This window comes from Fukomys damarensis, unplaced genomic scaffold (genome assembly GCF_012274545.1).
Source record: "Fukomys damarensis isolate Sample0158 unplaced genomic scaffold, DMR_v1.0_HiC HiC_scaffold_39, whole genome shotgun sequence".
In the NCBI taxonomy this organism is placed as follows: domain Eukaryota; kingdom Metazoa; phylum Chordata; class Mammalia; order Rodentia; family Bathyergidae; genus Fukomys; species Fukomys damarensis.
In genome coordinates, this window is record NW_022900951.1 from 35,954,164 (window position 1) to 35,970,141 (window position 15,978).

Below are 15,978 nucleotides of genomic sequence, written 5' to 3' on the forward strand. Positions count from 1 at the left end.
TCACCCCCTCCTCCCCTCCCCATCTACAAACACTTTATTTTCATCTTTTCATTCTCTCACATTTTTTTCTTTTCCCTTTTTACTCTTCCCCTACCCATCCCACCTTCCCTACACCTTTAGCTCCTTTCTTCCCATTTCTAAATGTCAGTAATCTTATTAGAATCTTATGCATTGTTGCAGATTATTCACACCAGGGACACTATTCGGTATTTACACATGTGTGATATAGTTCATTGAGTTCTGACAAATCACACACATGAAACCACTGCACAAAATTTTGTTTTTTGGTGGTCCTTCTACTCAAACCCTGGGCCTTTGTGCATGCAACCCTAAGTTGCAGGATATTTCTATCACTTTTTCCTTATGCCCCATTGCAGTCCATTCTTCTCTCAAGCTTCCACTCCCAAGGAAACCAAATCTTGTCCTTGCAGAGGAATTTGCATTTTATACAAATGGATTATACTGGGTGTGTTCTTTTGTGTCTGGCTTCTTTCACTAAGAATAATGACCTAGGGAACTACCTATGTGGGGTGTCAATCAGTTAATTCCCTTTTATTGCTGAAGAGTGTCCCATTATGAATATTTCAATTTTGGTCCTCCATATACTTAGATTTTGTTCCGCCTTTTGGCTGTGAATAAAGCTGCTGTGAATATTTTGTACATGTGTTTGTGTGCACATAGGATTTCATTTCTCTTGGGTAGGCAACAAAGAGTGGAATGGTTGTTGTCTTTGTAGTCCTCAGAAATGTAGCATATGAAAATAGTGCATGGCCAGGTACTAACTTGAAGAGCATACTTTGTGGCACTGCTGTTTAAGCAAAAAGGGAGGCGGGAGCAACAAAGGCAACTTGGCAACCTAAAAAGATGAGTACTTTTTTTAGAAGAAGAAACTTTTTAATTTTTCTAGTTATTATTGCACTCATATTCTATCAACATTTTTAATTACTCATTATCTTGCAGGCTTCAAGATACATGCCTGATATTTGTGTGATTAGAGCTATACAAAAAATTATCTGGGCATCAGGATGTGGGGCATTGCAGCTAGTTTTTAGCCAAAATGAAGAAATCACTAAAATTTATGAGAAGGTAAGCATTGTGACAGGAATATATTTCTTTTAAATAAGTCTTGCTTAATTGTGTTATTTGGTTAAATATACTTAATACTATCTTTAAAAATCCAACCCACTGCATCTATATGGTTGAATATTAATTTTTATTTTATTTATTTTTTTGTACTGGGGATCAAACCCAGGATCTTGCACTTGTGAGGCAGGTACAGCACTGCTGAGCTAAATTCCCAGCCTGGTTGAAAATTGATAGCTATACTTCAGATGTGGTAAAATTTTACTTTAATTTTTTTGTTTTTGTTTTGAGACAGGGTTTTAATATGTAGCCCAGGCTGACCTTGAACTCGCAGTGATCCTCCTTCCTGCCTCAGCCTTTCAAGTGCTGGGAATATAGGCATGCGCCACCACACCCAGTAAAATTTGACTTTGAGCCAGACATAGTACTGCACACCTGTAACCCTAGCATTTGGGAGGCTGAGGCAGGAGAATTACCATGAGTTCAAGACTAGGAAATTACTTAAGAATCTTCCATGAGGCTTCGTTTTTTTTTTTGAGACAAAGTCTTGTGTAGTTCTGGCTGGCCTCAAACTCCTGGTGTCCCATCATATCTTTGTGGTGCAGTCTTGGGGATTCATTCAGCAAATAATGAATGTAATGCCTATTCTGTGTCATTCATGTGATATCATAGTACCTTTTTTTTTTTTTAATAAAGTCACATTGACATATTTTAGGCTTTATAAATCTTTCAAAGGGTTCCTGAACAATTTTCCAACATAGCTGATCTTGATAAATTGACCTAGTAGACAAACTAGATAATAGAATTAGTCAAAAGTAACTAACTGCTGTTAGGTACTACAGTGGTTCGTTCAGATTTTTTTTTGACAGGGTCTTGCTCTGTAGTTCAGGCTGGGTTAAACTCACTCTGTAGCCCAAGCTGGGCTCGATCCTCCTGCCTCAGCCTCCCCAAGTGCTGGGAATCTAGGCTTACACCACCATACCTGGCTCTGGAGTGGTTCTTGAGAAAGGAATGGTGAATGGTACAAAAGTACACAACTCAAAAGGTCTAGGAGCCTGAAGCAGAAAGAAGTCGACGGCATGCTCAGTGTACTCTTTCAGTCCTTTCTGGAATATAGCAGAAATTCTGGAGTTAGACTTCATTTTCTATTATAGTTTTTTCCACACTATTCCAGAGGGTCCTCATGAATTACAGGTAAGGGAACTGAGGTCATATGGTTTGCACTAACTTGAAGTCACCTGAGATAATTTTTTCTTAAATGCTTTTCCTGGTAATACACTTCCAATTTTAATTTTCCAGACCAATGCAGGCAATGAGCCAGATATGGAAGATGAACAAGTCTGCTGTGAAGCATTGGAAGTGATGACGTTGTGTTTTGCTTTGATTCCAACAGCCTTAGACGCTCTCAGTAAAGAAAAGGCTTGGCAGACATTCATTATAGACTTACTGTTGCACTGTCACAGCAAGTAAGCATCTTTTTTAATTATAAGAAACTTAATCTTATTTTGCTAAGGAGAAATTGATTTATGGTTGCATAGTGGATCTCAAATTACATAGTTATTCTCTATCACATTGGTATTGAGGAAAATTTTAACTATTTTGCTTAACTTAAATTTGATTTTAGTTTTTGTAAAATGTTAACATTTCTCCAAAGTGGTAAGTTTTCTACTTGTAGAATTATGTCACCTAGGATGTATATATATTCCCATTTTTTAAAAATCTGAATTACAAGATTTAACTAAGACATTGGCCTCTGTGTTTGATTCCTAGAAGCCAGGTTGTCTTGAGTCTAATTTGATGTGAAAGTTATGAGACCATTACTCTGGAAACTTGGGTTTTATAGGAGAATGCAGATTAATTATAAAGCTTTTCTTTTCATTTCAAGAGCATTTAATTAGTGACATTTATTTTGTTTACAGATTCTTTTTGTGCGAGTCAAATTTGTAGGAAATGTTGGTTTCTGCCCTTACATGTCAACCTGACCTTCATATTTCCTTTTTAGAGTGATTAGTGTTCCCGTTATATGTAATCTGTTATATACATATTTTGGATTTTTTTTTAAAGTTTGCTGTATCTGTCACATGCCATTCAACAATAAAAATTGGTGAAAGTTCAGTGTAAAGTCAAAATAAGCAGTTGGCTGTAAATGAAGTCTAATGATAAAGCAAGCTTTCAGAATATACATAGCTGATAATATGGCTTAAGCTTTTAATCCTAGCTACTTGGAAGGTTGAAGCAGGAGGATTGCAAGTTCAAGCCTGATCTGGGCAAGTTAGTGATTTAGTGAGACCCTGTGTCAGAATTTATTTGTATGTATGGGTGGGTGAATGTAGTCCAGTACAAAGGTGCAGTGGGTTCAACTTGCCCACCACCAAAGGTTTGGAAGTGAAGCAGTAGGGTCTTAAGTAGGAGTGTTTGAAATGATGTAGTGGGATTTCAATCAAGTGTTTATTATTTTAAGAAGTTCCTTGGGTAATTTCCTTGAAGACATCCAATCTAGCCTATTCAGAAGCTCCTTTTACCAGGATCCCGGCAAATGGGGGTAGAGACCTTGAATAGCTCTGTATGTTGAAGAGAGAGATTGAATAAGTCTAATTTGATTTAATGCATTTGGATGGTGGAGAGAGGGAAAATGATTGTCCATTAGTGTTAATGAAGTCAGTCTGGAATGGCAAATTCTTATTCTGTGCTGATTTTTTAAATCCATAAAATTAGGAACATGTTTCACCTTTAGGCTAATAAGGAACTTGGTCAGGCAGGTTTTCTGCCCTCTAGCATTTATAAATAAAATAATCCCTTTTATAAATTAGAACTATTTTGCCCCTCTCTTGCCTAAAACATGCACTTAATAAGAAAATGTGCTGTATATAGCACTTCATCTCATGATGTCTATGTCTTGTCTGCAATAAGAAAGGAAATGTTTTTTAAAAAAAGAGGGCTGGGGATTTAGCATTTACCTCAGTGGTGCCACTGCCAGCCTCACAAGTAGTGCAAGTGCCCAAGTTTGATCCCTGATACCAAGAAAAGAAAAGAAATATTCTTAAAGTTTGGGGTTTTGTGAGCTCTAGGTATCAGATTTGTTCCTTATTACAGATTGAGTATCTCTTAGCTTTGGACCAGAAATTTCAGGTTTTGAGATCGGTCAGATTGTGAAATATTTGTGTAGACTTTAATGTTTTCAACATCCCTCATCCAAAAATCCTAAATGTTCCAAAATTTGAACCTTTTTTTAAAAAAGCTTTGTTTTTTTATTCTTATATTATGCTTATGCTGTAGATATAAAATTCCTTATTTTAAGTTCATAACAATTTGGCAGCAACTTTAGCATTAACTTGCTAAAATCTGCATCCCTGTATACATCTGGCCCCAAGCATTTCAATTAAGTCTTGTCAACCTACACACATGAATCTCTCAGTTTATACTTTAGTAGTCATTTTCCGAACCAATATGGTGTTTTACCAACTCAAAAAAAATAGACTTTAGGCTGGAATATGGTGCAGTTTTAGATTGGGTACTTGGCATGCACAGGCCCCCTTGTTCATTTCCCACCACACTGTGGGGTGGACTCTACTGATGGAGCTGAAACTGTTGAAATTAACTGACAAGTTCATAGCCTTTGTGGAATGCTAAAACTAAGATTCAAGTTTTGCTGCCTGTTGGACTCTGACTTATTGGCAAATATGTGCATCCCCGCTATGTGCTTGGCATTTAAAATTCAAAGTCAAGCTGGGGATGTTGCTCAGTGCAAGGCACTGTCAAATAAGGGACTTTGAGGCAGAACTTGGTGCCATAAAAGTAAAGTATTTTGGGGATTAGGACTGAAGTAGGTTACTTTTTATCTGGCAAGAGCAGAAGTGAAAGTTTTATGCACAATGTAGCATGTGAGTTCATGTTCAAGTGGGGTTTAAATAAATGCATGATAATGTAGGGGTGTAGGACACTTGCCTAGGATGCATAAAGCCCTGAGTTCCAACTCCAGCACCACCAAAAAATGCAAAGGGAAGTGGGAAATAGCCAGTATTCTCCCTTCCTCCCCTTACTCTTTGGACTGTACACTTTCCTCCTCTCATACTGCCCTAGCTAAGCAACCAAGACCCATTGCCTGAACGGCTCCAGTGTCTGTGACCTTCCTACTCCTGGTGTTGTACCCTTCTAATCTATTAACTACATTCACCTTTCAATTACCTTTGAATTAAATCCAAACATTTAAATTTGCCTTATAAGCACTCCACAATTTGACCCCTACATCTACTCCTAAGTTTCAATTTAAATGCCTTGTTTTTCAGTAACTTTTCCATATCCCTAGACTAGGAAGGTTCCCAGTTCTCTGTTCTTATTAAAAGTTCTTCTAAGCAAGGCATGGTGGTGCACGCCTGTAATCCCAGCACTCGGGAGGCTGAGGCAGGAGGATCACTATGTGTTCGAAACCAGCCTGGGCTACATAGTGAGTTCCAGGTCAGATTCAACTACATAGTGAGACCCTGTCTAAAAAAAAAAAAAAAAAGTTCTTCTACATCATAAATAAGTTATAATATCTGAATTCCTTTAGGTCCGCTTTTCCAAACTCCTCCAGGGCCTGATGCTTTGTAGCCTTCCTGATTAACTCACTTATGCTACCTCTCTGGTCCACAAAGTCATTTTACTTGGCCACTCATGGGAATTGCTTTCAGAGCAGAGCTGAGGACTGATATGATATGCAGAGGAGTAAAGATAACCTTGTAAAGAGCTTAGTAAGAGTCAGTTTGACAGAAGGCCTGTAGCATTGAAATCAAAGTAATAACTAGATTTCATTGGGGCTGGGAGATTTAGCTTAGTGATTCTGCTGCTGCCTACCTTGCAAGCGCAAGGTCCTGAGTTCAATCCCTGATACAAAATAAATAAACTAGATTTCAGCAAGATGGGCTATCTCATTTATTTGGTAAACATCAAGTACTTTATATCAGGTGGGGCAGGGGTCAGTGCAGTTCGTTTTTATCCGGAGAAGTCAGGATTCCCAGGTAAAATTACCTTTAAAAAATGTTCTGAAAGGGTGAGAAAAGGATCCATGTAGATAATGGAGAAGTGTGTTTCAAGCAGAATGAACAATAGATGGAGAACATCTATCTGAGCAGAACAGTAGATGGAGAACAGCAGGGAAACCAGTGTGACACCCTGAGCAGGGCCGGGTGCAGCTGTGGGGTTGAGGTCAAGGAGGGTAATTTACACACAGTCTGTGAGGATTTTATAGGGCACTCTGAGGTCGCTGGCTTGCCCTGAGAAATCTTTTGAGGGTTTTGAGCAGGCAAATGATACACTCTGTGTTTACTGTATTGAACATAGGCTCTAGGGCAGTGACTGCGAATCTTTTAGAGACAAATGCCCAAACTGCAACCCAGAACCCACTTATTTATCAGAAAGTGCCAACACTGCACTTAATACTGAAGTTTCAGGTTTGTTTTTTTTTAAATCATAACATTAACATCTTTTGTCTTAAAAGAAAAACAAGTAGCACTTTTGTGCCTTTGGTGTGCCACCACTGCTATAGGGTATTAAGAAAAGCAGGTGGGGCCAGGGATTTATCTCAGTGAGTAGTAGTTCGCCACCTGCCTTGCAGACTCAAGGACCCGAGTTCGATCCCCGGTACCAAAAAAAAAAAGCAGCTAACATATTCCATTGATCCAAATAAAAGATCCAAATAAAAGTTGAAACTATGGCAATAGTAGGAGTGATTAAGAAATGATCAGGTGGGCCAGGGATTTAACTCGGTGCTGCCACCGCTTCCTGCCTCGTAAGCACAATGTGCTGAGTTCGATCCCCCCCCCAAAAAAAAAACCAAAGAAATTACCAGGTTCTGGACATGTTGTAAAGAAGGAGACAAAAAATGTCTTTCTTATAAAGCAGTGTGGAAATCTTCATATGCTTAGGTGTATTTTGCGAGGAACTGGCAAGCAACAACCAGCTCTGCATAGATTCCCCAATCTTATTTGTGCTATGCGCTCTACTTGTTTAAAAGCAGGAGGAACCTACACCTTTAAAAAGCTGATAAATGGTGCATGCCTGTAATCCCAGCACTCAGAAGGCTGAGGCAGGAGGATAGCTTTGAGTTCAAGACCAGCCTGGGCTACATAGTGAGTTCCAGGTCAGTCTCAACTACATAGTGAGACCCTGTCTCAAAAAAACGAAGGAAGGAAGGAAGGAAAAGAAAAATCTGATAAAATTATCCTCTCCCCAGAAAATTAGGTACTTCTGCTTCATTTAACTTAGGTTCCCCTAAAACTTTACCCACAAAAATTTTAGGAGCTTAATGTGTGCTGTCCAAGTCCTTTATGCTTGAGTTTGTAGAGAAAGTCCTGAGCTCTTTAGCAGCTAGCACAAAGACAAGCATTGTTATCTATAGAATAGTTTGTGATAATCTGCAAGATACACAAATACTTTGTTGGCAGTTCTTTGTTGAGTCTATTATAGTATTTAATTGATTTTTTTAATCCGTAATGAACAGGTGAAATTCCCAGTATTGAGACCAGAGACAGGTTTTCCCCACGGGTCATCATAGAGAAGGAAATACTGTATAATACAGTGGTTCTCAAATCTTCAGCACAATCAGGATTATGTAAAAGGTTTATTATTGGGCCCCATACCTAGTAATTGATTTCAGAGGTTTGGGATGGAACCTGAGAATTGGCTTTTCTCTAACAAGTTCCCACATGATTTCTGATAATTGCTGATCTAAGGACCATGCTTTCAGAATCGCTCATAATACAAAGAACCATCTGCAAAAATATCCTTACTGTGTTTGCAAGAGAATTCCCACAGCTGTTACTCCAGAGCACAATTGAATTAAAGTTCTGTGAAAGGCTGAAAAATTGCATAAGACTTACTGTAGAGCATTTAATCTCAAGTAGCATTTCCAGCTTGTTGGAGAGAGCATGTCAGAAGGCATTCCTTAAACTTTGAGCAATAATTTCAGGATATAGTTCTAGACATACAGCCTCATAAGCTCATCAGTTATGTGTTGGTGGTGTGAGTGTTTAAGTGGGGGTTAATTTTGTATCCCCACTATTCATCTCCCTTGCCGAGGGAGAACAGTTTTCAAATTTTTTTAAATGAGAATGTATTAAATGTGAAACATTTCTGTTTCAGAACTGTTCGTCAGGTGGCGCAGGAGCAGTTCTTTTTAATGTGCACCAGATGTTGCATGGGACACAGGCCTCTGCTTTTCTTCATTACTCTGCTCTTTACCGTCTTGGGGGTGAGACATTTTTCATATGCTTGCCGGTGTGATTCTTTCAGCAAGGACATTAATGAATTTTGGTTTTAGCTTTCATTGAAATTAGGTCAGTCTGTATTTAATAGATTAAAAAACTAGATGGGGCCAGGGATTTAGCTCAGTGGTGCTGTTGCCTGCCTTGCAAGCGCAAGGACCCTGAGTTCAATCCCCAGTACCAAAAAAAGAAAAAGAAAAAAACTAGAAATTCCCCTATTATCGTTATCTACTCTATTCTTTTTAAAAGCAGATTCTGATCCTGGACATGAAAATTCATATTGTTGTTCTTTATTTTCAGAGCACAGCTAAAGAGAGAGCTAAACATTCAGGGGACTACTTCACTCTCTTAAGGCACCTTCTTAATTATGCTTACAATAGTAATATTAATGTACCCAATGCTGAAGTTCTTCTTAATAATGAAATTGATTGGCTTAAAAGAATTAGGGTAAGTTACTGTTAATGCTGTTTTTTGTAGCATTGTTGGTGATGTTTTATTAATAGGTGGTTTATAGTTTCGAATGCTTTGGTTAAAGAGAAAACTCCAGAGTAACAAATGGACCAAAGACTATATAGTGCATTGGTGGATATTGGTAACTCACAATTCACACGAAATGAATACATAGCTAGTTGTGTAAAATGCTTTGCTTGAAACTTGGAATACTGCATTTTGGTTGCTTCCATTTTGGTGTATTGGGCCCCCACCCCCATCTTTTCTTTCATGAAAAGTGTGTCTGATATGGGGCTGGGGGTGCGCCGTCCTGAACTGGATCAAAAAAATTGTATTTGATAGGCTAGCACTTTGGATCATGAAGGCAGAATTTATTCAGAGTTTTAGCCTTGAGATCATCATTTCTTATTATTTGTAAAGCCTGCGTCTAGGAAATTTTGAAAACTTGCAAACTTGCTTGAATGGAAAGGTTTAGACCAGTGGTGGCGAACCTATAGCACACATGTTGTAATAGAATGTTTATATCATTGAAAGCTCTAAAAGGTTCGCCATCACTGGTTTAGGGGAATTATTTCATATCTCCTCAGTTCTTATCTTGTTCTGGCTTCATCTTTACCCCTTTGCCTCTCTTTTATAAGTTATATGTTTATCATTTTTTTCCTTTGGTAGGATGATGTTAAAAGAACGGGTGAAACTGGTGTGGAAGAGACGATCTTGGAAGGCCACCTTGGGGTGACAAAAGAGTTACTGGCCTTTCAAACTCCTGAGAAGAAGTTTCATATTGGTTGTGAAAAAGGAGGTGCTAATCTCATTAAAGTAAGTTCATCATTCTTGGTCCTAAATGAGATATATCTTTCTAAATGTCATCAAATCTGTGATTAATTGATAGTATCATATCTTCAATGTATTGAATCTTTATCAAGGTTATAATAATCTCCAAAATATCTTTGTGCCATACAGTATTTCTTATTATTATTATTTACTTAAATATTTTATTTTATCCCATTTTCCCCTTTAAGCTCTCTCTCCTCCCTGTGTACAAAAGCTTTGTTTCCATTTTTTCCTTCTATTTTCACTTTTTTTCTTGTCCCACCCTTTCTTTCTCCCTCCCCTCCTCCCTTATTCCCCTTCCCATTTGGACACTTTCTTCCCATTTTCAAAAATCCATTATACATCTCAGTCCTTATTTCCACATTTAGTTTCTCACACCAGAGAAACAAAGCAGTATTTAAACGTGTGTCTGATTTATTTCACTTGAGTATTTAGCTATAAATGTCTGAAGCTCATCCTTCTTTATGGCAGAGTAGTACTCTGTTGCATAATAAACGTACATCTTTATCCACTCTACAGTTGATAGGCATTTGGGTTGTTTTCAAGATTTAACTATTACAAACTGTGCCACTATTAAACATGGGTGTGTATATAAGTATTATAGCCAGTTTTATTTCTTTTTCTTCCTTCCTCTCTTCTGTTTGTTTCTTTGTTTGTTTGAGACATGATCTCACTATGTATATAGTTCAGGCTGGCCTTGAACTCTGCCTCAGCCTCCCAAGTGCTGGGATTATAGGCTTATGCCACTACCCCCAGCTACAGCCAGTTCTCTAAATACTTTTTTTTTTAAAAAATTTTGTACTGGTGATTGAACTTGGGACCTTGTGCTTGCGAGACAGGTAGTGGAACCACTGAGGTAAATCCCAGACCCAATACTTACAATTTTTTTAATGGGACAAATGAGTGTGTGTTTCATTACAATAAATAGCACTTAAAAATGGGATATTTTAGGAAGCATAGTGGTGCACGTGTGTAATCCTAGCACTTGGGAGGCAGAGGCAGGAAGATTGCCATGAGTTTAAGGCTAGCCTGGGCTACATAGTGAAATCAAGGATGGACTACACAGCATGATCTTTCCTGTCTCAAAAAACAAACAAAAATGGTGGTGGGGTAGTTTGAAAATCCAGGTACAGTTTCTGACATGTAATAACACTTTAAATTCCAATAAGTAATTTTTTCTTTTTCTGCATGTATTGTTGCTAATACACAATTCTTTTTGAACTTTTAGGAATTAATTGATGATTTCATCTTCCCTGCATCCAATGTTTACCTGCAATATATGAGAAATGGAGAGCTTCCAGCTGAACAGGCTATCCCAGTCTGTAGTTCACCAGCTACAATTAATGCTGGTTTTGAGTTACTTGTGGCCTTGGCTGTTGGCTGTGTGAGGAATCTCAAACAAATAGTAGATTCTTTGACTGAAATGTATTACATTGGCACAGCAATAACTAGTACGTATTTTAAAATATACTTTAAAGAAGTGATGGTTGATAATTTTAATGTTTCAAATTGTTTGAAGATTTTTCTTTTAGTAAACATCAGGTCATGTTTTTTCACCAACTAGTTTAATGTTTTTAGCAAATGGGTGTATAATTCAGATCATTATAAGCAGATAGCGTTGTATAGAAAAATTTTCAAGTGTTAAATGTTTTTCTGTAAGTAGTACAGGTATTTGCAATTTAAATTTCAAATTTTCAAATCTGAAATAAAACTCCAGGATAATAAGTAGTAAAAATAAAATGCAATTTAAAACATAAATTACATGCATTAGAAAACCCTCACTTAGGGTCTTTGGATTGCTCAGTGGCACCGAACTGCCTCATAAGCACAAGATCCTGAGTTTGATCCCTGGTATCAAAAAAAAAAAAGAAAAGAAAATCCTCATCTAGTTCTTCAGCTGGGTGTGGTGGCACACACCCTGTAATCCTAGCACTCAAGAGGCTGAGTCAAGAAGATCCCCACAAATTCAAAGGGAGCCTGGGCAACATAGTTCATGGCCAGCCTGAACTATATAGCGAGACCCTGTCTCAAAAATAAAAGTTCTTCAATGTTACTTTTGTGAGTTTTAAGAAAATTTGGTTTTTTGGTGATGAGAATGTGAGAAGGCGATATTTTGGTGTGTGCTATTTATGTTCAGTTAATTAAGCCCATGAAAATGTGGTGCAGACACCAGGTCCTAAACTGAAACTCAAAGGGTAAGGGCAGTACACGGTAGCATAATACACAGAAACACAACAGAGGCTGTTTCATTCCAAAAATGAAAACCACAGGGCTGGGGATATAGCTCTCAGTGGTACCGTGCCTGCCACAGAGTAACACATAATATGATTGGTAAATCTTTATAAGAACATAGCCGGCCCGGGAATTTGGCTCAGTGGTTCTGCCACGTGCTTTGCAAGCACAAGGGCCCAAGTTCGATCCCCAGTACCAAAAAAAAAAGAACATAGCCTTTTTTTTTTTAATACATTGTGTTTCAGAATGTAAGGTTTTTAAATAACAGCATCTTACGTGTTTCTAATTAAACAGATTGCTTGACTTTTTAGCTAGTCTATCAAATCTACATAGTGACTTCACTTTTTATTTTTAATTATTTTAAATTTAATAATGGCTTATGTGTTAAGTGGTGTATTTACCTGGAAAAATTTCAGCTGCTAACACATATACACTGAAATGCACACTTTTGCAATCCCTTAGTTCCCTTTGATAGCTATAACCTTTACCAGTTAATATCTATCCTCCCAGCTTCTCTGTGTATGCAAAATCTATGTACAAAATCTTTTTTTATTTTGCTCTTTACCATAGATTGGAATATGATACAAACATATTCTTCACTTTGTCTTTCACTTCATTGTTAAGGCCAAAGATTTTTTTTTTTTTTCTAGTAGCAGGGATCAGGGATCAAACTCAGGACCTTGCTCTTGCAAGGCAGGCACAGTGCCACTGAACTAAATCCCCCATCTCCAGTCTGAAGATATATTTTCTCTGTCATTGTTCCCTGTCTTCCAGCTCATAAGTATTTACCTAATTCTATTTAGTGGCTTTATACCTTTCAGTGCAACAGACTGTAATTCGCTTAACTAGTCCCCTAGGAAATGGTAATATTTATGTTATTTCCAGGTTTATATAGGGGTGGGAATAGCTAGTGATTAACAATTCTCAAAAGACTTTGAAATTTGCAATCTGCTTAGGAAGTGAAAAGGAAAAGATTGGTGTCAGAACTGGGGGTGGTATATTAGGGTTATTTAAAAGAGCAAACCATCATCTGTTCATGCATGTATATTTAATGCCACCGTGAGTTTGAAAGCATTTTTTTAAAGTATAAAATGTTAAAAGTGAATGAATAGTAAAGATAAAAACAAACTTAGCTCACAGATACTAGCACTATGCCATCAGAAATGAAACCAGATAAATCTTGGGTGTGTGGCTGTGTAAGAATTTGCAGTGGCACGCGTTGCTGTCTATGGGGTGTTGAAATGGAATGCAAGTGAAAGCACTGCCTCAGGTGGCTGGAGGGGTGGTGGAGGTGCTTTGTCCATGTGATAGAGCTTGAAAGGGCAAGATATATGTTCATGCTACAAGACTCTCTCCTTCTCCCAGCTTGTGAAGCACTTACTGAGTGGGAATATCTGCCACCTGTTGGACCTCGCCCACCAAAAGGATTTGTGGGGCTGAAAAATGCTGGTGCTACTTGTTACATGAATTCTGTGATTCAACAACTCTACATGATTCCCTCCATCAGGAATGGTATTCTTGCAATTGAAGGCACAGGTAGTGATGTAGATGATGATATGTCTGGGGATGAGAAGCAAGACAATGAGGTAAATTTTAGTTATTTCTGTTTTTCTGTGTTTGAAATTCTGCTACCTTTCTCTTCAGAGAGTAAACATCCTTTGGATGCTTAAATAAATTCCTCATATAAAAAGACAGTATTGGGCCGGGGATTTAGCTCAGTGGTTCCGCCACCTGCTTTGCAAGCACAAAGGCCTGAGGTTGATCCCCAGTACCAAAAAAAAAAAGACAGTATTGACATATAATGCTGTACATACCCTCCTGTATAATTTAATCACTTCTCGGTTATTTATAACTAATACGATGTAAATGCCATGAAAATAGTTGCTTTTCTGTGTTGTTTAGGAAATAACAACAAGGGGAAAAGGCCAGTACGTGTTCAGTACAGACCCAGTTTTTTTCCCCCAATATCTTTGATGAGAGGTCAGTGACCGTGCAGATGTAGAATCAATGGTTATGGAGAGCCAGTTGCATTGTACTTTGGCCAGACCTGATAAACTTATTTGTGAAAGCAGGGGCAGAGTCTGCTGGCTGGATGCTACCTTTTTTTTATCAAACTCCAGTGTTTGTACTTGCAAAGCAGGCGCCAGAACCACTGAGCTAAATCCTCAGCCCTGGAAGCTACCTCTTGATGTAAAGTAGCAATTTAGCATGCACATCATTTTTGTGTGTGGTGTTCCATATAATTTGGAGTTTGTGTAAATTTTGCTTTTAATAGTTTAAATTATATTTTTGCTTTTCTATTTCACATTTCAATTATATATCACTTTGTGCTAAATTGTATAGTATCTGCCACTTTTATTGTCTGTGCTTGCTTCTAGATTATGCTTATATTTCTTCTGTTTCATCGCTCATACTTAAGGATAGTGTAGAGCCGGGTATTGGTGCTACTACAAGCCTATTTTCCCAGCACTCTGGAGGCTGAGGCAGGAGGATCTCCACAACTTTGAGTCCAAGCCTGGCTAGAGAGAGAGAGAGAATAGTATGTTACATGATCTTAGATAAAATTTAGGCTGCCCACAAAGTATCCACCGCAAAATAAAAGCAACAAAAAGTTAATGTTGTGGGTCAGAGTTGACATGACTATGACATTGCTTTTCAAAAAGAGACTGTCAAGATTTAGGTTGTGGTCATATTTGTATCCACTGTAAACTGTATTTCTTTTATCTTTTTGTGTTTGTAGCATTAGTGGGAACTGAGGAGAGTGGCCAGAGTATATTCTCATTGTAATAAATGCCCCCATTTCCTCTTTTCATTCACCAAAGCTGGATTTGTTCTGAAGAAATAGTTTATGGTACTTACAGGGCTTCTAAATTTGCCTCGACTCCTCCCTGGACCTGTGGACCAGATCATTCAGGGATTGGGAGTTGAGGATGCAGTTTAATGGTAGAGCACTTTGCTAGCATGTGTGAGGTTTTGGATTACAGCCCCAGCACCTTTTTAAAACACAAAACAGAAAAAGCTTCATAGGGGATGCTTACACCCATACCTGATTAACAGTCACTGCTTTGAGGGGAAATAAGAATTTAAATTCTAGTTTTATGGCCATCATATATCCCTGGGATGTTTAGCTAAACACATACAAGTAGATACAGCTGATTGTACTGGTAAGCAGTAAATGAGGCACTCCAAATGACACAGTTTACCTAGGTGTGGTTGCATGCACCTGTAATCTCAGTTACTCAGGAAGCTAAGGCAGGAGGGTTTCGATTTTTTGACACAGGCTTTTACCGTGTACTTTGAGCTGCCTTGAAGTCACTGTATAGCCCATGCTGGCCTCAAACTCACTGTATTTCTCCTGCCTCAGCCTCCTGAGTGCTGGATCCAGGCATGTGCCACCACATATGGCCTGTTTTTATTTTTGTTTCCTTATTTAGGCTGTAGATTTCTTTTGAACAGGGGCTGAATACTTTTTTCTCTTTTTTTGTTCCTGGACTGGGATTTGAATTTCATGCCTTGCACATGCTGAGCAAGTGCTCTACCATTGAACTACATCTCCAGCCCTTTGTCTTGTTTTCATTTTAAAACAGGGCCTGATAAAAAATTTTTTTAATTAAAAAAAATAAAACAGGATATTGCTAAATTAGATTGGCCTCAAACTTGGGATCCTCCTGCCTCAGCTTCGTGAATAGCTGAGGTTATAAACTCTGCCACCATACCCAGCTTATCTTTTATATCAAATGTGTCAAACAATTTAGAGCAATTAGAAAGATGCAGTTAGAAAGGCACAATTAGTTAATTGTAAAAACATTTCACCTTTGTAGCCATCATGATTATGTCCTTTAATAAGTCTGTCTTAGTATTTTTGTGTGCCATCCCACCATCTCCAGAACTGTTTTTATCTTAAAAAAACTAACTCTGTACCCATTTAACAACTTGTCAAACCCCCAATCTCCCAGCCCCAGACAACCACCATTCTTTGTTCTCTATGAATTTGACCATCTATGCACCTTAAGTGGAATCATAACAATATTTGCCATTTTATGGCTATTTCACTCAGCATAATGTGTCAAAGTTCATGTTGTGTTATTATTTCTCTTTTTTTTTTTTTTTTTTTTTTTTTTTTTTTTGGTTTTTTTCCTCT

General features: G+C 38.0%; 1 protein-coding gene across 4 annotated transcripts in view; it reads left to right on the top strand.

The window, feature by feature from the left end:
• Usp9x (ubiquitin specific peptidase 9 X-linked) overlaps positions 1 to 15,978 on the top strand; it is a 95,187-nt gene that overhangs the window by 51,851 nt on the left and 27,358 nt on the right. For all 4 annotated transcript variants that reach the window (XM_010636217.3, XM_010636219.3, XM_010636218.3 and 1 more), the window contains exons 24-30: positions 961 to 1,086; positions 2,383 to 2,549; positions 8,203 to 8,311; positions 8,625 to 8,771; positions 9,444 to 9,590; positions 10,834 to 11,056; positions 13,203 to 13,423. In XM_010636217.3, coding sequence (XP_010634519.1) covers positions 961 to 1,086; positions 2,383 to 2,549; positions 8,203 to 8,311; positions 8,625 to 8,771; positions 9,444 to 9,590; positions 10,834 to 11,056; positions 13,203 to 13,423 — 1,140 coding nt within the window. The remainder of the gene's footprint in view (positions 1 to 960; positions 1,087 to 2,382; positions 2,550 to 8,202; positions 8,312 to 8,624; positions 8,772 to 9,443; positions 9,591 to 10,833; positions 11,057 to 13,202; positions 13,424 to 15,978) is intronic.